The sequence below is a fragment of the Dermacentor albipictus genome, chromosome 5, assembly GCF_038994185.2.
Source record: "Dermacentor albipictus isolate Rhodes 1998 colony chromosome 5, USDA_Dalb.pri_finalv2, whole genome shotgun sequence".
NCBI lineage: Eukaryota > Metazoa > Arthropoda > Arachnida > Ixodida > Ixodidae > Dermacentor > Dermacentor albipictus.
The window spans coordinates 77639881-77665931 of NC_091825.1; the positions used below are offsets into that span (position 1 = coordinate 77639881).

General features: G+C 44.1%; 1 protein-coding gene and 1 long non-coding RNA gene across 3 annotated transcripts in view; one reads left to right on the forward strand and one right to left on the reverse strand.

The window, feature by feature from the left end:
• Positions 1-1178: 1178 nt before the first annotated feature.
• The window catches only part of LOC139059909 (DCC-interacting protein 13-alpha-like), a 55711-nt gene continuing 30838 nt past the window's right edge, over positions 1179-26051 (reverse strand). The window contains exons 13-21 of one of the 2 annotated variants that reach the window (XM_070538468.1): positions 25863-25939; positions 24281-24415; positions 21532-21659; positions 15505-15613; positions 13895-13981; positions 10738-10825; positions 9290-9340; positions 5860-5913; positions 1179-1721 (exon numbers count right to left, since the gene is read on the reverse strand). In XM_070538468.1, coding sequence (XP_070394569.1) covers positions 1575-1721; positions 5860-5913; positions 9290-9340; positions 10738-10825; positions 13895-13981; positions 15505-15613; positions 21532-21659; positions 24281-24415; positions 25863-25939 — 876 coding nt within the window. In that variant the 3' untranslated portion in view covers positions 1179-1574. Of the gene's footprint in view, positions 1725-5859; positions 5914-9289; positions 9341-10737; positions 10826-13894; positions 13982-15504; positions 15614-21531; positions 21660-24280; positions 24416-25862; positions 25940-26051 lie in introns of both variants that reach the window. The other variant, XM_070538467.1, reaches the window with a different exon arrangement.
• LOC139059911 (uncharacterized) overlaps positions 21569-26051 on the forward strand; it is a 33788-nt gene continuing 29305 nt past the window's right edge. Inside the window, exon 1 of the long non-coding RNA XR_011514493.1 lies at positions 21569-21698. This is a non-coding gene — a long non-coding RNA (uncharacterized lncRNA). The remainder of the gene's footprint in view (positions 21699-26051) is intronic.

The following is a 26051-nucleotide window of genomic DNA, read 5'->3' on the forward strand; positions in this document are numbered from 1 at the left end:
TGGAATATGAAAACTGCAAGAGTGCTCGAATACTTTGCAACATTGGTGTCCAGCCCGAAGGGAGGAGGCGTGTTCTGAAGGACATCTATTCGTAAGTAACACAACCCTGAATGGCAAGATGCAAGCCACATGCATGAACCATGCTATTTTTGAGCTTTCTCTATAGCTTCTGCATACATAGCATGAGATGGCTGGATAGGATTCTTCAGGCCACAGGGAAGCATCTCAGTGAGCTTAAAGAACTTATCTTAAGCAGATGTAATTGGTGTTCACAAGTTCATGGTGTTGCAAAGATTCGCAAGTGACTCGATAATACGTAATCTAGTGTACATGGCATAAAACACCTACTTGCAAACATTAGTTACCTTTCTTCACACTGTGCAGCTTATATTCAGCACAAGTAACAGTTGGCATTCATAGTTTACAGGGCATACATTTAGCGAAAATGTTGTATTCTTGCTTGCAACCCCAGTATTGTGTTGGTTGTGCACACAACTGCCAATCTAAATTACAGGCTGCATGCCCAGGCTGAGGAGATGGTCAGATTCTTCAGAGATTTCGCGTCTCCTTAACTTTTGATGCTGACTGCAAAAAGTATTTGCCAAAGGTATAAAGCCACGGTGCATGTGATCAGGCCCGTCAAGACCAACTTCTGAAGCTTTCAAGCTATCACAAATATGACCATATTTGGCATAGCAGTAATAACTTTTTTGTGCCTGCTATGCATGTGACTGGGCACGAAGCGACTGAATCCCTGTGGCGTTCACACCTCCACTGGTTACTCTCTTGGGGTTTGACGTGCCCTTTGTGCTCAGAATCACTGAAGCAAGACTTGTCAACAGTGCAGTGGCTTCAAAACTTTTGACAGTGACTGTGTATGCAAAATCACTGAACATAAATAGACTTTCTAAACAGAGTCCTACACTAATATTCTTGCCCCTGCACTTCCCAGCCAGCTTCCATGCCATTACACCATTACAGTTACAGGCAAAATATAAGACTGACAGCAGGAGCATGCTATAATGGCACACTGACAAGACTTCCTTGAAAGTATTACTAGGAATGTTTTTTAGGGGCTTACAGTCACTTTCAAAATTTAGTTTCGACCTCGTAAGATGAAATCTACATTTCGTTACCTTCTAACCATTGAGTCTGCCTAATACACACATGCTCACAAAAATGGTTCCATGGCACCTTTATCAAAACAATTCATGAAACCATTCTGTGGTATGTTTAGTTAACACAATCACAAGGTAATCTAACAACAACAAAAAATGCGCCAGACATTTAGCTGTGTCACCACATCACGTTGGAGGACAGTTTCATGTCGACCTCCTTGGGAAACGTCCACTGTTGACAACTTTTACTGAGCTTGCACAGCTGATCAACATAAGAGGTCGCTCTGCATGGCAAACAGAAATGAGCGTTTCCAGCTGGAAAGCTGTGCACACTGTCCAGTGTAGACGGGCAACCTAACAAAGACTGGCAAAGACGCCCGGTCACTCAAAGCTATTTTAAATTGGCAGTCCAAAGAAACCAACAAAAAGAGAAACTGCTCAAGGATGCGCGTGTGGTCAGGTTGCCTTGACGTCGCCCATCTCTAAAGGTACAGTTGTCGCGCCTTCTCCTGTAGTAGCACCCAACTCAACTTTCTTGGTGGTAGAAGGAAAAAGGGCGTTTTCATCTGCCGAGAGCTTCAGTTTCTGTAGGAGCTCCTCGTTCTGCTAAAAAATATAGGGAAAAAAAAGAGGAGATAAGGTGATGGAAGGCATAAGGCTTTAGCCACACTCTGGCCTTATTGTACACAGCAGATATCTTTTACAGAGCTGCGCTGCACAAGAAATTACATGTGCAAACCACCTGCACTGTAATGTGGTCTATGTGCAAGGAAGTTACAAAAAAAAAACGCAACATTCTGCAGTGGCAGCGTCTGCATCTTCCAACAAGCAGAGGTGAAGCCAGCGCTTGCCTCTACTTCACATTTGAACGACAGCCACACCAGCTGGAGCCTGCTCACAGGTTAAGTGCCTTTGTTCTGCTCATGTAAATGCCAAGCTAACTGGAAAATAGAAGATTGTTGTTTCTAAGTAAAGTATTACCTTTGGCTGAGTACTGATATCATAATCCCCCATAAACTTGAATATCTTTGCAAATCTTAATTCTAAAACCTGTGACACGAAAACGTTGTGTAGGATCCGTAAAAGAGACACCCACTCACCTGGCCCCCCTCCCCTAGTGTGCGCTCGATCCTGTCACTGTGTGCTCCTTTCCATCCCCCTCGTACGCACTTGATCACATGACCTCCAACACTTGTAACGTAGGAAGACTGTGCACATGAATGCACTATACTTCTCTGACTTGTTCTCCCACACTTTCCATAACACCCACAGGCATGCTATGATCTTATCGCACTTTGACTTTATACAGAACATCACAATGACAATGGTGAAAATTTACTGGGAGTATGACAATAAAACTGTGGTTAAGTGGGATGAGGGGTTCAAGTCCAAGTAGTCGCGCGAGTGGAAGGGTATTTGGTATTTATAAATTAATGAGCCTTTGTCTGAATGTCGTGCTCAGGCATAGTTCATAGCACTGAATAGTGAAACTTTGAAATCAAACAAAATAATAATAATCTGTAAATACGGGTTTTCGACATCGAGTGCCAAACATTTTTCATGCTTCTGAAGAAACAGAAAATAGAATTTAGAAAGAAGACGACGTTTGATATTTTTTCCTTAAATCCATGCAATGCTTATGAAAGTCTCTTTATCTGGCTGAATTCGATTCTATTCACTATCTGCAAACTTTCAGCACTAGCATGGGAACACCATTCACTCCCATGTGAGCGAACATTTTCATGAGACAGCTTGAAGCAGACTTGTTGAAATCCTACTCTTTAAAACCCCACATCTCTCCTCGTTACATTGGCAACATAAATATAATATGGGAACACGGCACAAGCATGTTAACCAACTTAATTAGCCATTTCATTCACTTTTACCCGAGTATTACATTTACTGCTCACCACTCTCTTAGTCAAACCAACTTCCTCGACACGACGGTATACATGGAAAATGGAAAACTGAGAATGACACTTTACCGGAGGACAACGGATAGCCAGCAATATTTAGACTACAACAATCATTACCCGCGACACTACAAGCAAGGAATTTTTGTCAGAAAAGCAAAATGAATAAGAAGAATCAGCAGTGAAGATGACGATTATATCCGCTACCTAAATTACCTTAAAACAATGCAGCAGAAAAAAACTATCTACAAGTTGCTCTCGACAAAGCTTATGATGTAGCGTCAAGATCGGAGAGACAGTCGAAATTGGCTAAGAAACAGCATACACCAGAATCTGGCAGACCGCCAGCCTTTAGAACAAAATATTCTAATGCACCCCCAAACATAAACAACATCCTATGAAGATACCGCCCAATATTAGCAAGTAATGAGCGTCTGTGAAAACCGTTCCCAGGTGTACCGAGGGTTACATATCGCTGCAACAGAAACATCAGACATGTTGGTGCACACAAAAGCCAGCCAACATCATTCCCTCGTAATAAAAGCATGTTGTCTCCCCAGGTGCAAAACCTGTAGGCAACTTCAAAGTGACATTAAAATTAAAAGCACCACAAACAGTTATACAAACGAAGTCAAGGCTAGCTTTTCTTGTACAAACTCTGATGTGATTTATATGCTCGAATGTTCCTTCTGTAAGAAACAATATATCGGTGAAACAGGACAATCAATGAATGTCAGATTAAACGGACATCGCGCGGACACCGCTAAAAAGCTTCCCAAAGCCGTCGTCGAGCATTTCAACCAACAGGGTCATAACTTTGATGAACTTAAACTCTACATCTTACAGTCAAATTTCCATTCTGAATGAGAAAGAAAATACAGAGATTCATACCTTATTCTTAAGTTCAAGACGTTGGAACCAATAGGCATAAATGTTTAAAAAGGAGCTTTAGAATCTATTTGTTATGCTAAATTTCAAGCTATAGGTAACAACACTTAGTCTGGTTGCTTATCATTTTCTTTTGCTTTTACTTTCTTTCCTTTTATTATCTATTTATTCAATTTAAGTATCTCTTTATATGTATTTTTTTCATGAGCACCAGTTTCTGCCCCTCCTTCTATTATCTGTTTCAGAGACACGATAGCCCACGACCACCAGCGAAGCAGGTAACAGAGGGGTGCTGTGCATGTTGTTGACATGCGGCTGACGGAGGGCTGGGTCACCGGCCTTGAGCACAGCACTACTTTACCCTCAATTTGACACACTCACCGCTAACACACCCACCCGCCATACCCCCTTTTCCCTTTAGAAGAACCGTGCCTATGTATACTGTGCCAAGAAAAGCATACGTCGCATTGAAAAAAGACAAGTCCACTTGTCGAAACGTTGGCTCCCACTTTCACCTTGTTCACGCTTTGCTCATCGTCTTGAATTTCCATCTCCCGCCTTCCCCCCGTTTTCCCTAATCTGCATATGATATTATATGCAATGCTGATGCCAGAAAAAATGTTTTGGTACTTGAAAAAATCTAGAACTTAGCAAAGGCATTTTGCTTTCAACACAGATACTACACACACCAATTTCAGTTGGAGATAAGATGCAAAGTTGGCCCTGCATTGTGCGTGAGAAAACTCATAGCCTCGTCCATGAAGTAAGACAGACGGCAGTAGCTGGCTTGCCTGACAAAGCAGTCCACCAAATGTCCTGCCGACTCAAGATTTGTGGAGCAACACATAGGAGGCAGAATGGTTGCGTGCTGGGCTAGCCAGTTCACTACAACTTATGCAACAGCACAAAAAATAAGGAAAGGACAACGACAGAGACAGTGAAAAGAGCGTTGACTTGCTCGTGCAAGAGAGGGGTGTGTAATCATGCCATCACTTACATTGATCAAGGAAGAGCTAAGGTAAGGTATTTGTATGGTTGGTGATTAGGATTATGGTGATAATCAACTCGGTGCCATTCTTGCTGATTGTTCTTTTTCTTTCCTGCTGGTGCTTTGTATGAGTGTATACAGCTAGCATTGTCAGTAAAATAAACAGTTGGAAGTCAGCGCTCTTTTCAATCTGTCTCTATTGTTATACTTTCATTATTTTTTCATGCCATTACATTAGTTGTATAGGTGACATTGAAGTTTACAGCTACGCCTAGCAAATGCTGCACAACATGCTGCCTATGTCCTTCCCTAACACCAATGGTGTAAGCTGACCCGCCGTGGTTGCTGAGCACGAGGTCGCGGGATCGAATCCCGGCCACGGCGGCCGCATTTCGATGGGGGCGAAATGCGAAAACACCCGTGTGCTTAGATTTAGGCGCACGTTAAAGAACCCCAGGTGGTCAAAATTTCAACAGTCCTCCACTACGGTGTGCCTCATAATCAGAAAGTGGTTTTGGCACGTAAAACCCCAAATATTATTATTATTAATGGTGTGAGCTCTCGCCACAGCAATGTGTCTGTCGCAATTTTTTCCAGCTGCAGATAAAGAGGTGACACACTTAAATGCAATCGCAGCCGGGTTTCAAGAAGCTGGCTTGGCCAGACTTGCCAATGGGCACTGTTTGTTCCTAAGTGCAATTTATTTTTCTTGCTGCCCTATCTGCACGATGGCACACACATTTAACATTAACAGCTAGCAGAGGAACAAGGGGAAGAGAGCATGTTTCAAATGTTCAAAGAGAGGGGAGTGGTGAATGAGAGCATTGTATAAAGTTGGAGCAGCCATAATGAAAGTTGGCCATGCCAAATGAACTGCGAGACAGGCAAGTCGATGCTCCTGTCTATCTTCCTTTGTGGTCTTGCCACACTGCTGTGAGACCTCACCACTTACCTTTTCATCTTCTTTCTGTGCTTGCTTTTCTTGCTGTTGTTGCTGCTGCTGGCCCTGGAGAAAACAAAAAGCGTATAAAAGCCCTTTTGAGCAAAGCTGCCATCATGAAGACATGCAAACAAATTAAATTCATTCCTCCAATAATTATCGACCAATTTCATTGACATGCATTCCAAGTAAAATATTAGAGCACATAATTTATTCACACCTCATTAATTTCCTCGAGATGAATTCTTTCTTTAACAACGCATAGCATGGATTTAGAAAATTCTTTTCCTGCGAAACCCAACTCTTGTCTTTTACCAATGACTTGTTTATTAATGTAGATCAGCAACTTGATACTGACTGTATTTCTGGACTTCTCGCGAGCTTTTGATTCTGTTCCTCATGATTTACTTATTTTCAAACTTCCTCTTCTTAATATTGACCCAAACGTATTTGCATGGATTAAGGATTTTCTCTCTAACAGGACCCAGTATGTAACCGCTAATGATTATACCTCTAGACCTTGTTCAGTTACCTCCGGTGTACCGCAAGGATCCGTACTGGGGCCCCTGCTTTTTCTCATCTATATTAATGACCTTCCTGACTGTATCTCTAACTCAATCATTAGGCTGTTCGCGGACGACTGCGTCATCTACCACAAAATAACTAACCTTAATGATTCCAGTAAGCTTCAAGATGATCTGGTTAGTGTATCAAATTGGTGTAACAAATGGCAAATGCAGCTTAACACAAATAAATGCAAACATATGCGTGTCTCCTGCCGCTCTACCCCTTCTGATCCGCCCCCCTATTCTATTAATGGTACTGTCCTGTCGATTGTTAACTCTTATAAGTATCTTGGCCTGCATATTACTAGCAATCTTTCGTGGAACATGCATGTTGAATATATCACTAACAATACTAACCGAACATTAGGTTATCTAAGACGAAACTTTGCATCTGCTCCGACCTCACTAAAGCTTACCATGTTCAAAACGCTCGTCCGTCCAAAATTAGAATATGCGTGTGCCATATGGGACCCTGCTCATTCCAATCTCATTAATTCACTTGAAAGCATTCAGAACCGTGCAGCGCGCTTTATCCTGTCTAATTATTCACGTCATTCTAGCGTAACATCCATGAAAAAAACATTAGATCTACCTGACCTTTCACTACGTCGCAAGCATTCTCGCCTTTGTCTTTTTCATAAAATATACTACCTCAATCCTTTCCTGAAAGAAAATCTCTTCACCAGACCCAGTTACATCTCATCTCGCATCGATCATCAATACAAAGTTGAAGTGCCAACTTGCCGCACTAATTTATACCATTCTTCATTCTTACCTGGAACCGCCTTCCCACCTCCTTAGTCACCATTTGTGACAGCACCAATTTCAAGCTTGCTGTTCAAAGTGCCTTATAGTTCCTTCATTATTTTTTATTTTTTCTCGTTCTGCAAATATTGTACTCTACCACTCCTTTCTGTTGTGCCTGCCGGCCTTGAAAGTATGTACAATAAATAAATAAATAAATAAATTAAATTCTGAAACTTTACGTGCCAAAACCATTATCCGACTATGAGGTGTGCAGTACTGAGAAATCCCGGAATAATTTTAACTATCTGGGATTTCTGGACACTAAAGAAAAAATATTAGGTTAGCTACATCGATGGATTATTAATCTAGAAGTCTATTATCATTTTCTCTGTGCACATATTTCACTTTGTTCCATAGAAAATTGCCGCCAAGGGTCATGTTGCTGATTCTCAATTTGAACCGCTTCTGTCAATATGGATGAGTTGATGTAATCTCCACATGACCTCCCTCTATGCCACTCTGAGAATCAGCCAATGCTGATGACACATGTGAGGTACAGTTAAACCTCGACATAACAAACTCCAATATAAGGAAATTTCCGCGATAATGAATTACATGTATCTAACTTTTTACAACTTCTTGTCCACAGAACACTAGCATGCGCAGACGCACATAGTTAAATGGTTGAATGACATGCAGCTGCTTGCCGATGCACTTCCTGAATAGCACGACAGAGAGCACCTGGCCATGTGGAGCAGCATCGTGTTCTGTATAAATTCCAAGTGCAATTAGATTCTATCGCACCCCGCGCACCATGTGCTTTAGGCACGAGTGAAAGCTTGCTAGGGTGATACGAGAAGGATGGTGGCTTGGGGGTGCTCTCTTCCAGTGCTAGCAAGAGGAAAGAGGGAAAGGGGAGCAAATTGAAATTAAATTATGGGGTTTTACGTGCCAAAACAATGATCTGATAATGAGGCACCCTGTAGTAGGGACTCCAGAAATCTGGAGCACCTGGTGTTCTTTCATGTGCATCTAAATGTAATACGCAGGTGTTTTCGCATTATAGTGGCCAGTGGCCCTATTTCGCAAATAGGGCCACTGTGGGCCTGGATTTGATCCCGTGACCTCGTACTTAGCAGCCCAACACCACAGCCACAGTGGGTGGGGAGCAAATTGCAGTAACGTGGTTAAGTGCACATGAGGGCAGGGTGTGAAGGAAGTAGGGGGCAGGCTGGCGCGTTTCCTTTTTATAATGAAGCCATGGCTGTGGATGGTTGTCAGAATGTCTGAGCGCATATGCAGCCCACATGTCCTGTTTTAGAGATAATTTGCCATGTGTGCAAAGACTAGGTGAGCTGAGATGGTGTGACGTCATGCACTGTCTTCCTGCACATTTAGTGCTGGGGTTGCATAATCTAGAGCTTCGAAGACGCATTAATGCAAGATGCAGACGAAGCATTTGCTCCCTGCTGCAGGCGCTTTCCTTGATAGCGTCATCCTACTGTGGGCGACATTTCAGTCACGGGCGCAGAGAGGATGTGAAAGCGTGGCTGGCTTCGCTTCATACCGCTGATCTTAAGATATTGTCGACACAGCATGAAACCGCATCTATCGTCACCGGCTGTCAAATTCAACAAAACGTCTATTTCCTCTTTCAAATTTGCTTTTTCTTACTGACTAATAAATTGGGCAATTTTGTTGCTAAAGGATCGAATTTCAAAATAACGAACTTTCAATATAACAAAACAAATTGCCGATTTTACTGACTTCATTATATCTAAATTTAACTGTACTATAGCCCACAACAGGTTGTACCAAACTGATTCTTTATTTTCGTAATTTTCTCACTTACAAAATTTCACTTTCACTTCAAAGTTCTCACTTCGAATGACAAATTCGTTTATTACAGAAGCCTAACGTTCTAATCTAGCTTGACGTAAACTGTTTGCCTTTACCATCTCTTTAATGTGCACTAATGCACTGTATACAAACTTTTTTGAACTAAGCCCCCATCCTAATGTGGCTGCCATGGCTGTGATTGAACTCGTGACCTCGTGATCAAAAGCACAATGCCATAGCCACTGCTCATCGTGGTTTCTCAATGTGGACGTGCAGATATGTCTTCTTACCATGAGGGCCTTGAGGGCAATGTTGGCAGCCACCGAGAGGGCATTGCACACCTGGAGGTAGACAGAGAAACAAGAAATTATCAGGCAAGCTGCCGTGTGCAACCTTAAAAAAAACTTTATAAAATTTCAGAAATACTATACAGTTTCTGGTTTTAGAAATACTAGAAAAACCTCACTTCTGCAATTGTACTACCCAATTCCAGTACAAAATGCGATCTCAAAAACTTTATGAAAATACATTGCTTCAATGAGATGTTCGCCAAGAAAAGAAAAGGCATTACGCTGAAAAACGTATTATTCAGAATCATATCAACAAGATTTCACTATATACTGCCATCTACGTGGCTCTTAATGTTCTCTCAGTAGTGGTAACGACCAAATGGAAAGTCATGGACATAATGTCAAAAGACATGAATGACAGAGTGCTAACGAGCACACAGGAAAGGTGCTATAAATGTGAGGGGCTTTCTACAGTGCATTCCCATTGACATGAATCGATTTGCATGCCTTCTTTCAAAATTATGTCAATGAAGGAAACCTTCTCATAAAAAAATGAATAAATAAACATATGTTTTTCAGCTCGAAATCTTTCTCTTAAGGCATTGAAAGATAAACCCAGGCTAGGAATATTATATGGAAAAATTCCAGGAGATCAACGAAGAACTGTTAGCATTTCTTAACATTTTTCACATCATTTCTGGTTTATGAATGCCTCATCCATAATGGTGCTGAGCTCTGACAAGTTGCAGCTAACACTGCCTTTCTTATTTGCCATATTTAGATAATTCTAACGTAACGCTTTCTTCAAAGAAAATGAGTTTGAAAATTCCCTGCACATTACAACCGCACACAAAAGTGAAACCCTGCTCATGGCATTGGCTACTGTTAAAGCCAGCATCACCACTGTTTGTCATCAGGAAATGACCACAGAACAAGTTCCGCAATGACAGCATGAAGCTTTCATTATGAAAGCTCATTAAAGAAAGTTATTAAGCTTAGGAGAGCCGTGTCAGATGTTTTTGTAGTTTCAGAAACTTGCATGTGTTGCAGGACAATTGAGGGAGTGGTTAGCTGAGGCGTAGGTGACCATTCTGTTCATGTGATCCAGAGGCAGCAATAAAGAGCTGTCTATAAATTGACATTGTATAAAGGCAAATTCCCCAGGTTTCTTCTTGTTTCGATTACGAAAGGTGGAGGCATGCTACTGCTTTTGTGTTATAAAACCTGGTGCGCAGCAGATTCCGGTGCACATTCTCTTTACATTGAATCCCTGAAAAGTGGGTGTGCATTAGTTTAGGGGCTGTATTAGAACCTGGTAAAGACCATACTTTCTGTGAAGAAAGTGAGGCACAAGGGGTGTGGAGTTTCCAGACTGGGCAGGAACTTACAGTATTGGCAACAGCAAGGGCCACTTGCACTCTAAAAAACATACTTGTATCAGCACTCACCTCTTCTGCGCTCGTATTCACTTCAAAGACGTGGCACCTGTACGTGGGTGGTCCTTCGCCTGAGTTTATCGTGATGAAGCCCAGCAGTCTGCATAAGCCCACAAAGTGGAACCTCTGTTGAGTCACTGTTTCCAGACACACTGTACTCATTTGTGGACGAAAAAGGGAAGCTTTAGCTTGGAGCAAATGAATTGACAAGCTTCCTTGTCGAAACGTTGGCTCCAGGCTGAAGCTTACCTTCATACCAAACTCTCAAACGGTGCCCACTAATTCAATAAAGAGTGTGTTCCAATTTTGGCCAGCATTGAGGATAGTCTAAACTGATTGCTAAGACAGCAACCTTGAGCCCAAGGAATGGAATGCATCTGTAAGACGTCTCTGCGACTGGATGCCAACTCGCGTCCACAATAAAAAGCTAGAAAAAGCACATATTATTAGGGGTGCGCAAATACCGAATAGTAGATTTCCAACCGAATATTGAATCGAATCAAGGACAAAAAAAAGCTCAATATGTATTGAATCGAATATCAAAGATGAGAAAAATCTTGACAAAATTTAATACTTATAAATTCTGGACAAGACAAAATGGCGTTGCACATGCTCGGGAGTCTCCTAGCACTGCATAACAAGAATGTAGCAAGCCATCAGTTACTTATGCATGTAGAAATCAAGATATACAGTCAGGCGTACTCCTATTAAAGGAAACATCAAATTGGTATTCTAGCACTGATTACAGCTCAGTTCTGAAAAACTGAGTAATAACTGACTTCAGGGAAGGTCTGAAAAATATTTTTTGATCTATAGTGATGAAAGCTCAACGCTGGCCAATGTGGTTATGAGCTGCAAGCTGTCACGGAATGCCTGTCGATAATATCTTTGTATGGGTGGCTCATCAGTGATTGGTCACAAGATCATGGGTGCGGGCTAGACTGATGACTGTTGAAGTGGCGTGGAGCTAATCGCTGCATATCTTTGTGTATATTGGCAGCTAATCAGCCTAATCTTCGAATTTTACAAAATATATGCTGCTTTTGTTGCCGTTCCTTCTGTCCACGTCGCATTATCATTTCGATCGGACCTGTCGACCTGGGCGAACCTTGTACCGACAGAAGTGGACCCAGCTGACGTGGCGCCATTCTGCGAATTATGGCATTCGGGCATTGTGTGTTGGATTCCTGCATCGGGCCAATTTCGGGGAGCGCTCACAGTGACAGTCTGCTACCGCATCAGCAGGTGGTCCATATGCAGTGTGCTTGGCACTCCTTTTGCACAGAGAATGAAGTGAAATGCTTGCTTGGGCGGAATCGGGCATGAGGAGCTCTGCAGCGCACGAAATATGTGGCACTGTGTACGTCGAATAAATAGAATATTCGAACGTCCACTATTAGATTTGATTTGGTGATATAAAAGTACAGTAGACTCCCTTTAAGACAAACTTGAAGAGACCATGAAAATTTGTCTTATCAGAAGAATAATTGGCAACATGACCAGGGGCATCCAGATATCTTACTTCAAAATGGTAAATGAAGTAATCCTTCTGTAACTTTGTGCTGCTGGTAAAAGTTCATTAAGGAGTTCAAGCAGGCATTAGCCACTTCACAGGTCATCGGTGCCAGCTCCGAGCTATCCTAAGTAAGAAGGAGCACGCTGAGCATGCGGCAAAGCAACGCAACCTACAGGAAAGTCTAGGTGATGCTGAGCGAAGTGGGGAAGGAGACACGAGGCTAAGCGTATCAGACGACGAAGGTAGGCGGAGGCATGCTGAGTTGACCTCTTCTTGGCAGTTGCTACAGGTTTTGTTTGCGACATAGACGTACCGGGTTCGTCTTGTGATAACGTCATCCTTGCGTGCCGTACGCTGTGTGTGTAAGTGAAAGCCTGTTACAGTGAGCCGATGATGGCTGCTCAGCATGCGTAAAGGAGGAAATGGGGGTGGGGAAGCACGCCGTCCTTTGTCGCGTGCATGGCACCGGGAAGGGGAGGGAGGGAAGTGTACTTCAGCCGTGCCCGGTCGCACAGGCTTTATCTTGAAAGTGATCTGCTTTGGCAGCACAGTCCAGGTGGGCCGATGGCTCGTAGATTTGCGTGCGCTCTGTTCTCGTCGGTCAGTTTGCATTGAAGCGACAGACAATGTGGAAGGTCCCTCCACTCGCTGCTGCTGCCGCAAATCCTCAAGCCAGCATTTTGACTGCGAGCGTCCATGGTCGAGTGTGATGTAATCATGCTTGCATATGTGCACCGACACCATGCTTGCCAATTTAGTTAGTAAGCAAACAAAAGAGGCGTTCTACTCCAGCTGCTGCTGTGTATGGTGCAGCTGTTCGAGCCCTCTCTTGAATATGATCTGTGATGCGGACAGTCCAAGTGCACCTAGAGCCGATAGCTTCGTGTGCGCTATAGCACCCATACACTCGCGTATAACCTACATTCACGAAGTGAAACGTCCCTGTCTCTTTTTGCTTTCACCTCTTGTTTTTGCTTCTGTCCACAGGTGATGTGCGCAGCAGGCCTCCGGTAGAGTGCCTCAATGCGCGTGCCCCTGAATACCCTACCCTGCAGGACCGGTAGCGGTGGCAGTCACTCCGAATGGTTGTCTTAACCGTAGGGCACGTCTGAGGCGGTTCGTCTTAAGCAGGTTTTTTTCTTTTTTTTGGACTGAGTCTACAAAAAGCCAAACAGACATTCCCATGTTGTTCGTTATATGCGAGAATTCGGCTTAACTGAGTCTGTCTTAACAAGAGTTCACTGTATTCCCACACCCTTCATTTTAAAAATTGCATATCTGCACCTTCAAAAAACACTATGTAGCTTATATTAAGAGCAAAAGAAAGCGCAACTACATTTTCTTGAGCACAGGCAACCTTTCCAATGAGTTTGCAAGCATTCTGCTTAGCTCCAATTGTTTGGACAGCAAAATAGCCTGCATCATTTCTGATGTCAATGCTGTCTTTCTGTGAAGCTGTTTAATTTACCAGCATGTTTACTGGCTTCTTCAAAACTTAAACAAGACTTATATGGCCCATTATATCCAAAAGTCTGTTGTAAAGAGCGTGTAGTCTATATAAGGACTAATTCAATTTAACCAGGTGTGATATAACCAGGCTTAACTGTACACAGCAAACTCTCTAAGCGCACTACAGTGAACTGGGCTACTTGCCTGTTGTTCTCCTTGTGGACTGTCCAAAAGGACACATCAGCCAACGGGAAGCAGGCACGCACAGCCTGATGGGAAGGATCTAAAACCCTGCAAAATGCAAAAAAGAAAGGATTGCCTTGTTACAGTGGACAGTGCCAGGGAGTTATTTTCTTAAACTGATGGCAAAGAGAAACAAAGAATCAATTCAGATTGCAAGGGTATTCTTGCAGACTTCTATGTACTCTCCTGTGATGGGAAAAGGCCGATTACGGAAAATACCTAAAGGACAAATGTTTTTTTTCCTCTTTACTGCAACAAAAGATTAAAGCTTCAAGCTGGAATTGTTGAGTTTGTCTGTTCACCCTTTTTTCCCCGTTATGCTGACGATGACCACCATTGTTATCACTGTCAAGTTGTTAGGCCCCCTCATCCTTCACCCATGCCATATGGTAAAGGAAAAAAAAAAAAAAAAACTTTGTCTACCACTATCAACAACATCACCGGACAACAACAACACAATGTTGTTGTGAGGACCTGCTTCTGTCGCACTAAATGAGTTCAGAGCCATAGGAATTCCCAACATCTGCAGATGTAGAAAATTTTGTGCTCAAACCTTGGCACAGACATCACAGATGCCACGGGATTTTAGTACATCTTGGGCCATTCTATGAAGAAACGAAGTCCCCAAAAGCTCTGGGCTCAGCCACTGCTTACTCATGTGTTTATAATGTAATCACTTTTTATTAATAATCAAGTAACCAGTCCTCAGCATGCGCTCAAAATTAATCTAGTCACGAAATTTCAAGGTAGCATTGCCACATGCCTTTCTTGTGTCTATTTTGGCTCACTAAGCTTCTGCTAAGGCTGGTTTTGCAGACCTGTAGCCTACTAGTCTACCTCAACTCCACATGCCATTTTAGCATCACATTAGCATGTACAGGATAGTTAAAAAAAGTAATCAAACAAATCGATGTTGGCAACTCCAAGTGGGCAATTGACTTTTTGATAAACATACCTGGCAACCTGTGAACAGTAAAACTCATGAGGAGCTTGCCATTAAAAGGTTGAGAGGAGCTTGCCCTCAGCACATAAATATTGAGGGACACCTATGAACTTCATCAACAATGAAGTTGATGAGGCACAGCGCACAAGCAGCAGCAGCAAACTTTGAAGGAACACCAAAGATTTACAAGCGGCACATTGTTTTTTGATCACAGTAATTTTTTAAGCAACATTGCTATTGTAAATTTCACCTTCTTCAGGAACTTGTTTGCAGAAACTTGCTCGAAGCAAGTACCCCGCTTTCATTCTTTCACCATCAGGAGACTTCTAATGGAAGGTTCACAGACTGACGAGCAAAACATTTTTGTGAACATAACTTCCTTTACGTAATAGTGACTGAACATTCCTAAAATGGCAAAACAAGCCCAAATTCGTGAACTTTACAAAAATGAGAGAGAGTTGGCAGGTATGCATCGTCTCCATTTTCCTGTGAACCTTTTTGCCACTAGTGGATTGCTCAGGCGTAGCCCCACAGGTAATGCAGATGTGCAGCAGTAACTCGCAGAAACCTTTCAACCAGCCTGCAAAATGCAGTGACGGCTGGTCACAGCTGACTAGCAGCAACTAACCTCAGTTCCTTCTGGCTGACCACCATGTGTGACTCGGCCATCTTGAAGACGTTGTGTGCCATGCGGGCAGCCAGGATCAGGCGCATGGTCTCGCAGACCAGCTGGTCTCCTGCAGGAAGATGGCCCGCCCAAACATATCGGGTACCGTCTCAAAGAGGCGCCACGACAAAGGTGGAGTGCCAAACTTTGCAGCGAAAGCTTGCTGACAATTTTTTCCTTATTTCACGAAAATGACAGTCACCACAAAAGCAGACAGGAAAATCACAGGCGCAAGCGAACAAGGTAAGTGGCCTTTTGATTTTCTGGGATGAGCTCCCCCACAACAAGCATGGGGCACTTCAATAGACGGGAAACAGCGAAGTGGCATTCACCATTCGAACTGGATGCACAAATAGACAACAATGCAGAATTCAAAGAGGAAGAAGAGGCGCGGTTCATTGTACAGTCTGCGAAAAAAAAGTTTAGAGGACACAGCATTTGTGAAAAATCTGAACCCCCCACCGTGCCTGGGCACATAGACTTGAACTAAGATTCTATGAGTACATCAAGCCTCTGTGACCTATACAGTGATCTATTAAATGAGAAGTGCTATGTCCTATTAACAGAGCTGAAATTCACATTTGTCATAGAACTCGTGTCCTGTAAATTATTTTGGCTGACTGCACATACCACTCTGTGCCCTTGGTTCTCTATGAAGCTAACTTCTAAATATGTATACAATATTAAATTGCCTAAATTCTTGCAATTATTCAGCCAGCACACAGAGGAAATCTTCAGTCACTCAAGCTTTACAGTGGCATGCTATAAAAAGGAAATTTCTTTTACGCTTTCCCTGGTTTCATTGCATCGTTTGCTTCATATGTACTAGTAGGCAAAAAAGAAAAAATGTTGACAGGAACCATCTCCTGATGATTGTTGGCACTAATGTGACTAGCACCGAAACAATGTAGCGACACACCGTACTGCCACCGCCAAACACGCCATGTATGAGCACGTACGCAGCTGGGCTCTCCATTGTACCATTTGCTGGATACGTTGCGTCATCCGGCATCACTGCTGTAAAGTCCCCTCTTGACGTTTGTCTGAATATACAGTTAACGACCGATTTTACGGACAGCTGATTTGTTGGACATGCCCAATAATTCGGACGCCCTCGCGGCACCGCCATGTATCCCATATAGCCAATGTATCAGAATGGATGGATGGATACAACTTTATTGTACATCCGGCAAGGTTTAACGTGACCCGGGCTCAGGTTTCTCATGGGAGATTGTCAAGGCCCTGCCTCAACGCCGCCTCACGGGCTTGCTGGACTGCCCATCTGGATGCTGAGGTCTGAACTGTGCAGAGTTGCGGCCCACCTCGACGACAGGGTCTCCTGAGCAACTGCCATCCATTCTATAACTACATTGCACTCCCACAGCACGTGTTTGAGTGTTGCTGGCCTTTCCTGGAACAATTTCAATGTGCCGTACTGATGCTTATCTGGGAAGATACGTTTCAGATGGAATGGGTTAAGGAAGGCGTTCATCTGGAGCTGTCTACAGGTGACGGCCTGCCTCCGGTTTAATTTGGGACTTGGCAGTGGGTATATCCTTCTGGTGTTTAGATATGCACTGGTTATGTCATTGTATCTAGCGAGCCTGTGCCGTTATGTGCGAGGAGTGTTCGCTGTCGTGCAAGAGGCATTGCCCTGTTTGGCGTGGCAAGTCATGTCTCGCGCCGTTCGGTGCATCGTTTCATTCAGGTTCAGGAGCGCGTCGCCTTATGTGGTGATGTGCGTGGGGATCTGATTTTCCGGACTTTTTGCCATGACTGCAGATCTGAAACAGTGTTATCAAAGCCAAAGCCACTGTCATTTTTATTATCTTGCCGTCACAAACAAGTGCCCTTGCACGCAGACCCGCTGGCAGCTGTAGCTACCACTGCTGCAACGTTCGCTATCAAGCTTCCTGCTGTTCAGTGCCGTGTTCTATTGCGATGGCAATTACATGGACACTCCAGGTGCATTTCTGCCATCATCGCCATGAGGTTCCGTATGAAGACAAATGGTAATAAAATGGCTGTGGCTTAGCTTGGCTAGGCCCTGTTAGGCAAGCGAAAGCTTGTTATACTTGGTTATGCTGCGTTGTCAAGCTGGGTTAGGCTCATATAGACAACCACATGTTTTGCATTGTTTGCATTGTTTATTCAAGGCTTCATCTCGTCGCTGTCGTCTTTCTGTATCCTTCTCCCGATGCTTAGCTCACCGAAGTTCCCGTTCTTCACTCATTTCAGCCTGCTGCTTTGTGCGCTCGTACTCAGGTTTCCGCTTGTAACTCATCAGCAAGCCGAGCGACATCTGCAGGATGGTCCGACACAGCTTGCCGCTTTTGCCACTGGGATCGTGCAGACCACTTTGGCACAGATGGACCAGCACCCTTGCTCCCTCCTTACATCACACAACGGCTGAACTGAAGCACAGGCCCGGCTATAGCGAGAAACTGCGAAGCGGCAGAGAGAGCGGCTCTGTCTCCCTTTCAAGCAATCTGAGTCACGTGGACACAGCTGGCGAGGTGGCGGCTGGTGCAGTGGCGGCAGCCGGTGTGCAGCTGCAGCTGAAGCAAGCCATGTGGTATCGCTTCTTTACTTCAAGGTCAAACTGTCGCGCACAGTGAAACTCGCTCAACTAGGCCAGTAAAGCTTTTGCTTTAAAATCGTTGCCACACGCTGCATGCTGTATGTGCGATGAAAGTGTGCGAGGGTGAGCCGGCAATCGCGGCTCAATCTTGTGCACGCAGTATTCTGTATCATAAAAGCCACCTGCGAGGGCGGCAGAGACTGCCATACGCTGTCATTTCGTGCCTTAGTTTGTGCTGATGCAAGACGCAACACGAAAGTCAATTTGCTCGCGCTGCTGCTGCTATGCTTCCTCGCTCCAGCATTTTGACAGCGAGTTTCCGCGGTCATTGAGTCAGATGTGTTCATGTTTGCCTGTGCACGCATGACACCATGCTTCTTAATTTAGTTTGCATGCCTACGTTTACATAAAACTACTGTCCTTACTTTGTACAGCTGTCCACTAATTTGCTATCACAATCGATGCTTCGCCTTTCAGGCGAAACTGCGACTTTTCTCATTAAAACAATTCGCCACTGTTAGCAATGGCACCAGGCCCGCCTTTGTAATCGTCGTCAATGGCTTCGAAGCTTGGAAAGCACGACTCAGGTTCGGAAGTCAGGTTCGTTTAAGTACAGCAGTGTTACGCGGTGAAGCATACAAAGAGTGGGAAGGGGTGATTGTCGCGGGATGCCGTATGTATTCCTTAATTACACATGCGTGCACCCGCCGTCTCCTGTCAGAGTACGAGCACTGATACGTCTAATAAGTGTACTGGCAGGCCTTCAGAGCCATTTCGGATGTGCCTGTGGCGATTGAAACCCTTGAAGCCAGTAAAAGTTCCACGTTCACACTCACAAGCACAAGCACCAACGTTCACAATACGTCGCTAAACTACGATCACAAGACTTGCCTGCACCATCTCATGTAAAAGCGCCGGTGCACACTCGGTTTCTCATTTTCGTACCAGAAAACCTTTTCTGATGTCGTCGCAAGCCACATTCACAGCTATCGCTGCCAAATCTATTGTAATAAGCGTCTTCGCCCATCTGTTTTAAAGCGTGTGGTGCATAGAGCACTAATCCAAATGCACCGCTGTTCCCTGCTGCAGGCGGTGCAATGCGGGCATCATGTTTTGCTTCGATGGCATCTGGTGTTGCCCACCAGCTCGATTTCTTTTCAATTTCTCGTCACCCTTGAAAACAACACGCAATAGGAAAACAACAAAACACATCTAGGGCAGCTCGACGCACCACCAGCTCGACACGCATCAGCATCTCTTGCTGTAATGATCCGCACGACGCTTAGTATTACATAGATGCCAACAGTAGTTGAGTCTGTCAAAATTTTTTAGTTACTTTGGATTGTATGTTTCCCTGGTTAATACGTTTTTTTCTCACATTTTATTCCAAAACGTATGAATGAGGTTCTACTGTATAATATGTTCTAAGAGTTTACAAGCTATGCATGTCAGAGAAATGGGGGTGATAATTTGATGGATCGGAACGGCTGCCAGATTTGTATATTGGAACGACATGGCTGATCTTCCAGTCTTTGGGAATCAAGCTGGTGGTGATGGATTGATCGAAATTAATTTGCAATATGGCAGTGGAAGTTGATTTGGTTCCCTTTTGGAGTTTAACAAGTATGTTATCGGGGCCTGGTGTACTTGAAGTCTTCAGGTCACCGATAAGCTTGGCTATACCTTCTACTATAGTTGTTATGGGTGGCATGTGCATGACTTGCTACCTGTCAAAGAATCTAAAATCTGGAAGGTCATGGCAAGTTTGTGCGACACTCACACGCTTCCACATCGGCCAGCAGCGAATTTTCATCACTGCCTTATTCATCCACTGTCTACACAAATGCATGCAACCTGCACACGACACTTTCACACCCGCTGTATAAATCCAAAGCTATTCTCATGACAGGTTGCTTGAAGCTACAAAAAGAGACCAGTGTTAGTCTACGAATGGCGTTGGGAACAAGAGGCTGTCGTACAATGTCTTGCAAAAATGGTGGCTGTGAACAACTTTGTTGCCATGCCCTGTGCTTGCTTTCGTTTACAAGGTGGTTTATCGACCTTCAGAGTGTCACGTGGCTGCTGTGAATAGATTTGCATCGATTCGGCACCAAATCATTCCTTTAATTGCCGACGCCTCATGCAGCAGCGCTGATTAGGCCTACTTGCCTAGGCAGCATGGTCGTGACCAAAATTCATCGCTGGCCAATGTGGTAATGGGCAGCAAACCATCACGGAATGCTTGCCGCTAATATGCTCATATGGATGTCTCATCAGTGATTGGTCCCAAAATTACGCGCGACGTTTAGACTGATGGCTGCTGAAATGGCAGGAACTTTGTCACCGCGTGTACAAAATGATCTGCGCGACTATCGACGCCTAATCGGCCCGATCTTTGCACAAGCTTTTGCAGTTAAAATATGCGCTGCCTATGTTGCCATTCCCTCTGTCCACATCGCATTATCATTTTGAGTGGTCCTGACGACCCGGATGAACTTTGTACCGACTGAGATGGGCATCGGGTCAACTTGGGAGAGTGCTCACAGCGACGTATCTGTGGCACTCTCGGTGATCCTTTTGCGCCGAAAACAAAGTGAAACGCTTGCCTGGGTGGCATTGACCAAGAAGGGCTCCGCAGTGCTCAAGCGACATGTGGTGCTGCACGAATCGAATATACTGAATATTTGGAAAATTTAACAGTAGATATTTCATTAGCGAATCGAATTGTGTGAACACTCGCTATTCAATTTGGTTTGGTGATATTTGGGTACTCGCACACCCTTAGTATTAAATGGTTTGTACCACTTAGCTACAGATGCTGTTGTAGGGGTGCGATCTTGTACGCGTTCCAAACTCGAACGGAGGCGGTCCGTTCTTTCCGTCGCGAAATCGGCGGTCCGTTCCATTGCGTTTGACCAATAGCAGACAACACGGAATGATTGACAGCAGATATCACTTCACAATTGACGTCATGGCGTTCTTCACCGTTCAAACTGACCAACCGTGTGCGGCTCGGTGGAACGGACCACCTCCGTTCTATTTTGGAACGCGTACAAGATCGCACCCTAGATGTCAAACAAGATGTGCTGCGATATGCCACACCTGTACATGAGATTTCGGCACAAGATACCTGGCAAATGATGCAAAGAAATATCAACCACTTTTTGTGAAGCCATGCGAGGCTCTCGAGGCTCCCAAGGGTCAGGAAGCCACTATGGAGGAGAGGGCACTTGGACTCGGCCACGGTTTCTCCCGACTGACACTGAGACCACAGAGAGCCAAGGTTCAATCTTCTGATAAAGCCAGGCCAGCTGCGACGAGCTGGGCGTTCTGAGCACAGCTTGAGACATAAAATGACACAGCTTCGGTTTCTGCAGCAGCCTGCCAGATGCCCTGCCCCCACACACCTCTGTCACAGGGCACTTGCATGGAGCCGAGGAATCGCACGGTGAAGGCCTCCCAGAAGGAGCACGACGCATCCTTGGCCGACTCCATTGTGATAGAAGAACCGCATTGGTCAAAAGGGTTGATTCGCCTGCACCAGATGAAGAAGACAAAGCGTTGAGGAGAAATGGTGAGCTAGTTATCATCCTATTTGCATGAAAATGATAAGGGTACGTGAACAGTAATTTCAGAGACTGAATCAAATACAAATTGAATAGTGCCAGAGTCAAATCAAAATGAGAAAGTATCAAATACATTCTGAATAGCTTTTGAATAATGAGAAGTTGTTTTCACATTAGGAAAAATAAATCTACACATCCTAGTATTTTCACAGTTAGCAAGTTTCTGCCATTACATAGCAAAATTAGCAAGTAATGAAGTGTTGCTTTTTAAAAGCCCAAACGGAGCATTTGTAGCGAATAAGTTTATTCGTGTACTCAGGCCTCATTAGTGAGTGCAAATGAGGGCAGTCTAGCCGAAACGGTCTGATTCCCTGAGCAACAGAGTGTGCTTCGTGTTGTTTTGTGACTAAAGTGGAATCTCATTGATTAGCTCCTCGCTTTGTGTTTTCGCAGCTGCTACGTTGCATTTCTGCAGTCTTTCGTTGCGTCTGCACTTCGTGATGATGCGCATTGCAACAAGCAAATGTGAAGTGCACTTGTGGTGTTAACCGATTTTTTCTTAGTGCTGGAATTGCAAAAAAAAGAAAAAGAAAATTGACTTTACCGCTGAAAATGGTTTTTATGGCCTGCCCGATAATTCAGACATCTTTTTAAACCCTGTCTGTGTCCAAAAATATTAGTCCCCAACTATATTTACTTTCCACACACAAAGTGAAGAGCAAAAGAACAGCAAGGTGCATATATTTGGTGTGGAACGTTTGCCGCTGACAAGCCGACAGAGCAAAAGACTTCTTCTCCATCACCTGGGTAACTACGGTGTTCGCGCCGTGTCAGCATACTGCCGCCTCATATTTTTTTATTGCGATACGAATTACATGGACACTCCAAGCGTATTTTTGACGTCGCCGTGAGGTTCCGTATATAGTCGAGCAAATGTATGACATAAGCCATGCCATGCTATATGACATACAGTATATGTGGGTTATACTGCCACACCATTCTATCACTAAAGTTGCTCATGCCAGGTCTTACCTTCTTGACAAAATTATTCCTCAGTGGCAGCCTACAAACTAATGCCATGAAACAAAACACTGACAGCACATGCCGTTTGTCTTAAATCTTCCCAGATTTAAATATTAGAAGTGTTCAACAATAACTGAGGTCTGACCTGAAAATCATGTAATTTTATTGGTGTGGCTTACATTACCTCCGAGATCGGCCTAGGAAAGAGGTTTGAAACATACCCGATACAGAAATGTGGTGGTAAGTCGCTAAGAAAGATGCTGGTTTTAATTAATAAACATAAATGAAACTGTACGGTGGCAGGATTCAAACAGAGGACCGCTAGCACAACAGTATTTTTACTTAGTCAGCTTACGTTTACTTCAATTGAAAGTATCACTACAGCTACGAGTTTTCTTACACTTCGTGTATTATTTCTAACATGCTGCTATCACATTCATTGCTTTGCCCTTATGACGAAACTGTGATATTTTCTTCTCTCCATTCCCTGTTTGTTTGCTTGCGCTGCATCTCCTCCTCCTCCTCTGCGTCCCGCTCCTCGCCATACCCTTGGCCGGCACACCTGCATCGCTTGTCTGCGGGATTTTCCGGTAACCACATTATAACCACTATTTCATCTCGTGTGGTTTCACTACAGGCAGTATGCTTGTACATTGATTTCTACGGGAAGATAAACGGGAGTCAGAAGAGACCGCATTATATCTGGTCCTGCACTCTAAGCGGTTACGTTATAAGTGGTCTGAGCTGTACTTGATTTGTTATTCGAAAGTTTCGAATATTCGCACAGCGGCGGTATTTTTTTCAGTGTTGGTATCAAGAATGGCTATTTCTTGCAAGCTTTTTGCCACACTTCTACTTCAAATGTGAAAGTTTGCGCGGAGTCTTTTCTACATGTACATCATCTTAAACTAGGCTTTTCATGCAGTCCGAAATTTTGTTGCAGTTGGCCTTTAATGATAGCCATATGAAGTCAACACATAATGAAGCCAAAGAACGATTAGGGAGAATTAAGAGAAGAGAACTGAAAGGAGAATTGTTTTGTCCCACACCTATGTATAGAAAAAAATACTGACCCCTCCAGCCCACACATCCTGTCGCCTTTTGAACCCTTGTGCCGTCTATTACCTACGTAGTTCCAACTTAGAAGTGCAAAATGGGGGCCGAGCTGCTGTATTTCATACTGCCGAAGAACATTGTGAATCCGGCACAAGCACAGGTGTGCTCGTGTCTGTGCTCGTGTTGAGATCCTTTTTTGTCCTTCGTGTGTTGCGCTATTTTTTGTCATTATGGTTCAACGAACACATTCAATCAATAGTTTTTACCTACTGCCGTAGGAAAGCAGAACAAACTGCAAGACAAAATTGTCAGTGAATGTAAACCACCAATATTGGAGAGTTTTAGCTTGTCCAGTACTCCAGTTAATGCAAGTGGACTGGGCGTTTTCCCTGAGCAGCATAGACATAAATGTGAGACAACACACCACCGACACATTTCTTGCTACAAATGGCCGACATTCAACACACAGCATTTCAACAAGAAGCAGAATGAAGATTTTTCTCGTACGCACACAGCAGGTCCATCTTTTGGCGAGTGCCCAGACGAAACCTTGTCCTCGGATGGGGAGAACATGTCGAACTGAATGGGCGTGTTTGCCAGTTCCTTCATGTCCTGTTGCGTCACTGGCCTTGGCCGTGCTGTTTTCCTGCATAGACAGCAGCAGGAACATCAAACAAAATCAAAGTACGCGTTTTTACATTCCAAACCAACAAATAGGCCATGAGGGATGCCATGAGGACAAGGGGAAGGAGGGGGGGGGTGTATCTGCAGGTTAACATCAATGACACAGGGTTTTTTTCACGTGCACTTAAGTATGTATAAGTGCAATAGCATTTTCACAGTCCGCCCTAGCCGGAATGTGGCCGTTGCAGCTAGGAATCGGTCCCGTGATTGCATGCTCAACAACAGAAAGCCATAGCCACTAAGACATCCACAGTAGGTCACAACAAAACGAAACTAAACCGTATGCTGTTAAGTTTGATGGATCCTCGCAAAGAGCCAAGCAAATGCTCTTGCATTTAGGCATTGAGGTGTCCAAAGCCTAGCAAAGTGAATTTATCGTGAAAGTGGCTCAGTTGGGTTACAGTGACATTCCGCCTTAATTAAAGTGTATCAGTAGAGCTTGCAGCATATGCTAGCAATCTCTGCACAACATCCGTGCGGGAATGCCGGTGTGCTTGTGAACAACACTTATGCCGGCAGTGTAGAGGAGCGGCGTAGAGTAAAGGAGATAAGGGTGGCACAGAATCAAGTGGAATTTGCTACAAACTTTGCAGCCCTGTCACTTTTTGGCGATATTGCAGTGGCACACAAAGCATGGAAACCGTTTGGGTAGCAACCTTTTTTTCTGACATTTTCACACTCAAGATTTCTAGATAATGCTTCAGCAGTGCAAAATAATTTCGAGATGAGACGTGAAATATACGTGGACACTGAGCCCGGAAAAGGTTTTGAGTTAACCAATATTTCGATATATTGTAGTTCGAATAAATGAGGGTTTACCGTATTTGACGTGCTTGGGTTGTGCACCATGCACTGAAAACTAAGCCCTCGGGTTTATTTCCACATTTTTTTAAAGCAAGGCTTTTTTTGTGGAGTGGGGTAGTGGGGTGTGTTTCGATGCTGCAGTGGTGAGATTGTGAAGGGGCAATGTGGAGAGTGGTGCGCGGTGGAGAGAAGGACTGTGGAGGGAGCGGAACACTGCGACATTTTGGCACTTGCTCCGGCTTGCTTGGTCATCTGGTATGCTGCTACATTGAGCCATGCAACGAGTAGCAGCATACCAGACAAATGAGCTAGCCAAAGCAAGTGCCAAGACGCCGTGATGTTCTGCTCACATGAGACCACATTATGAGTCGTGACATCCCGACACACACACATTTCCTGGGAAATTAAACTGAAACTGTTGTACAAGAGCAATTGTAGTAAATTGTTCAGGACACTCTCAAGCTTGCCAATATTATTCTCTAGGGTTTCGAGGACTTTCATTTAAAGCAAGATATGAAAAGTTTAAAAATGTCATGCTGTACTTCTCAAAATTAAGTTCAAGGCATTACACTGACCACTCTGCAGTTATGCGACTTGACACTTACCGTTCTTGACTCTGAGCAGCAGCAGCAGGCATAGAACCGGGTGCTGCTGCATTGGGTAGCGACGGTGTTCTCTCCGTCTGCGTTGTGGGTACGAGACAGGTTGGCATAGGTAAATGTAGGAATGCTGAAAAATAGTCCAACAACACACCACTCTCTTTCTGTCCCAGTAAGTACGTATAATTTCTTCAG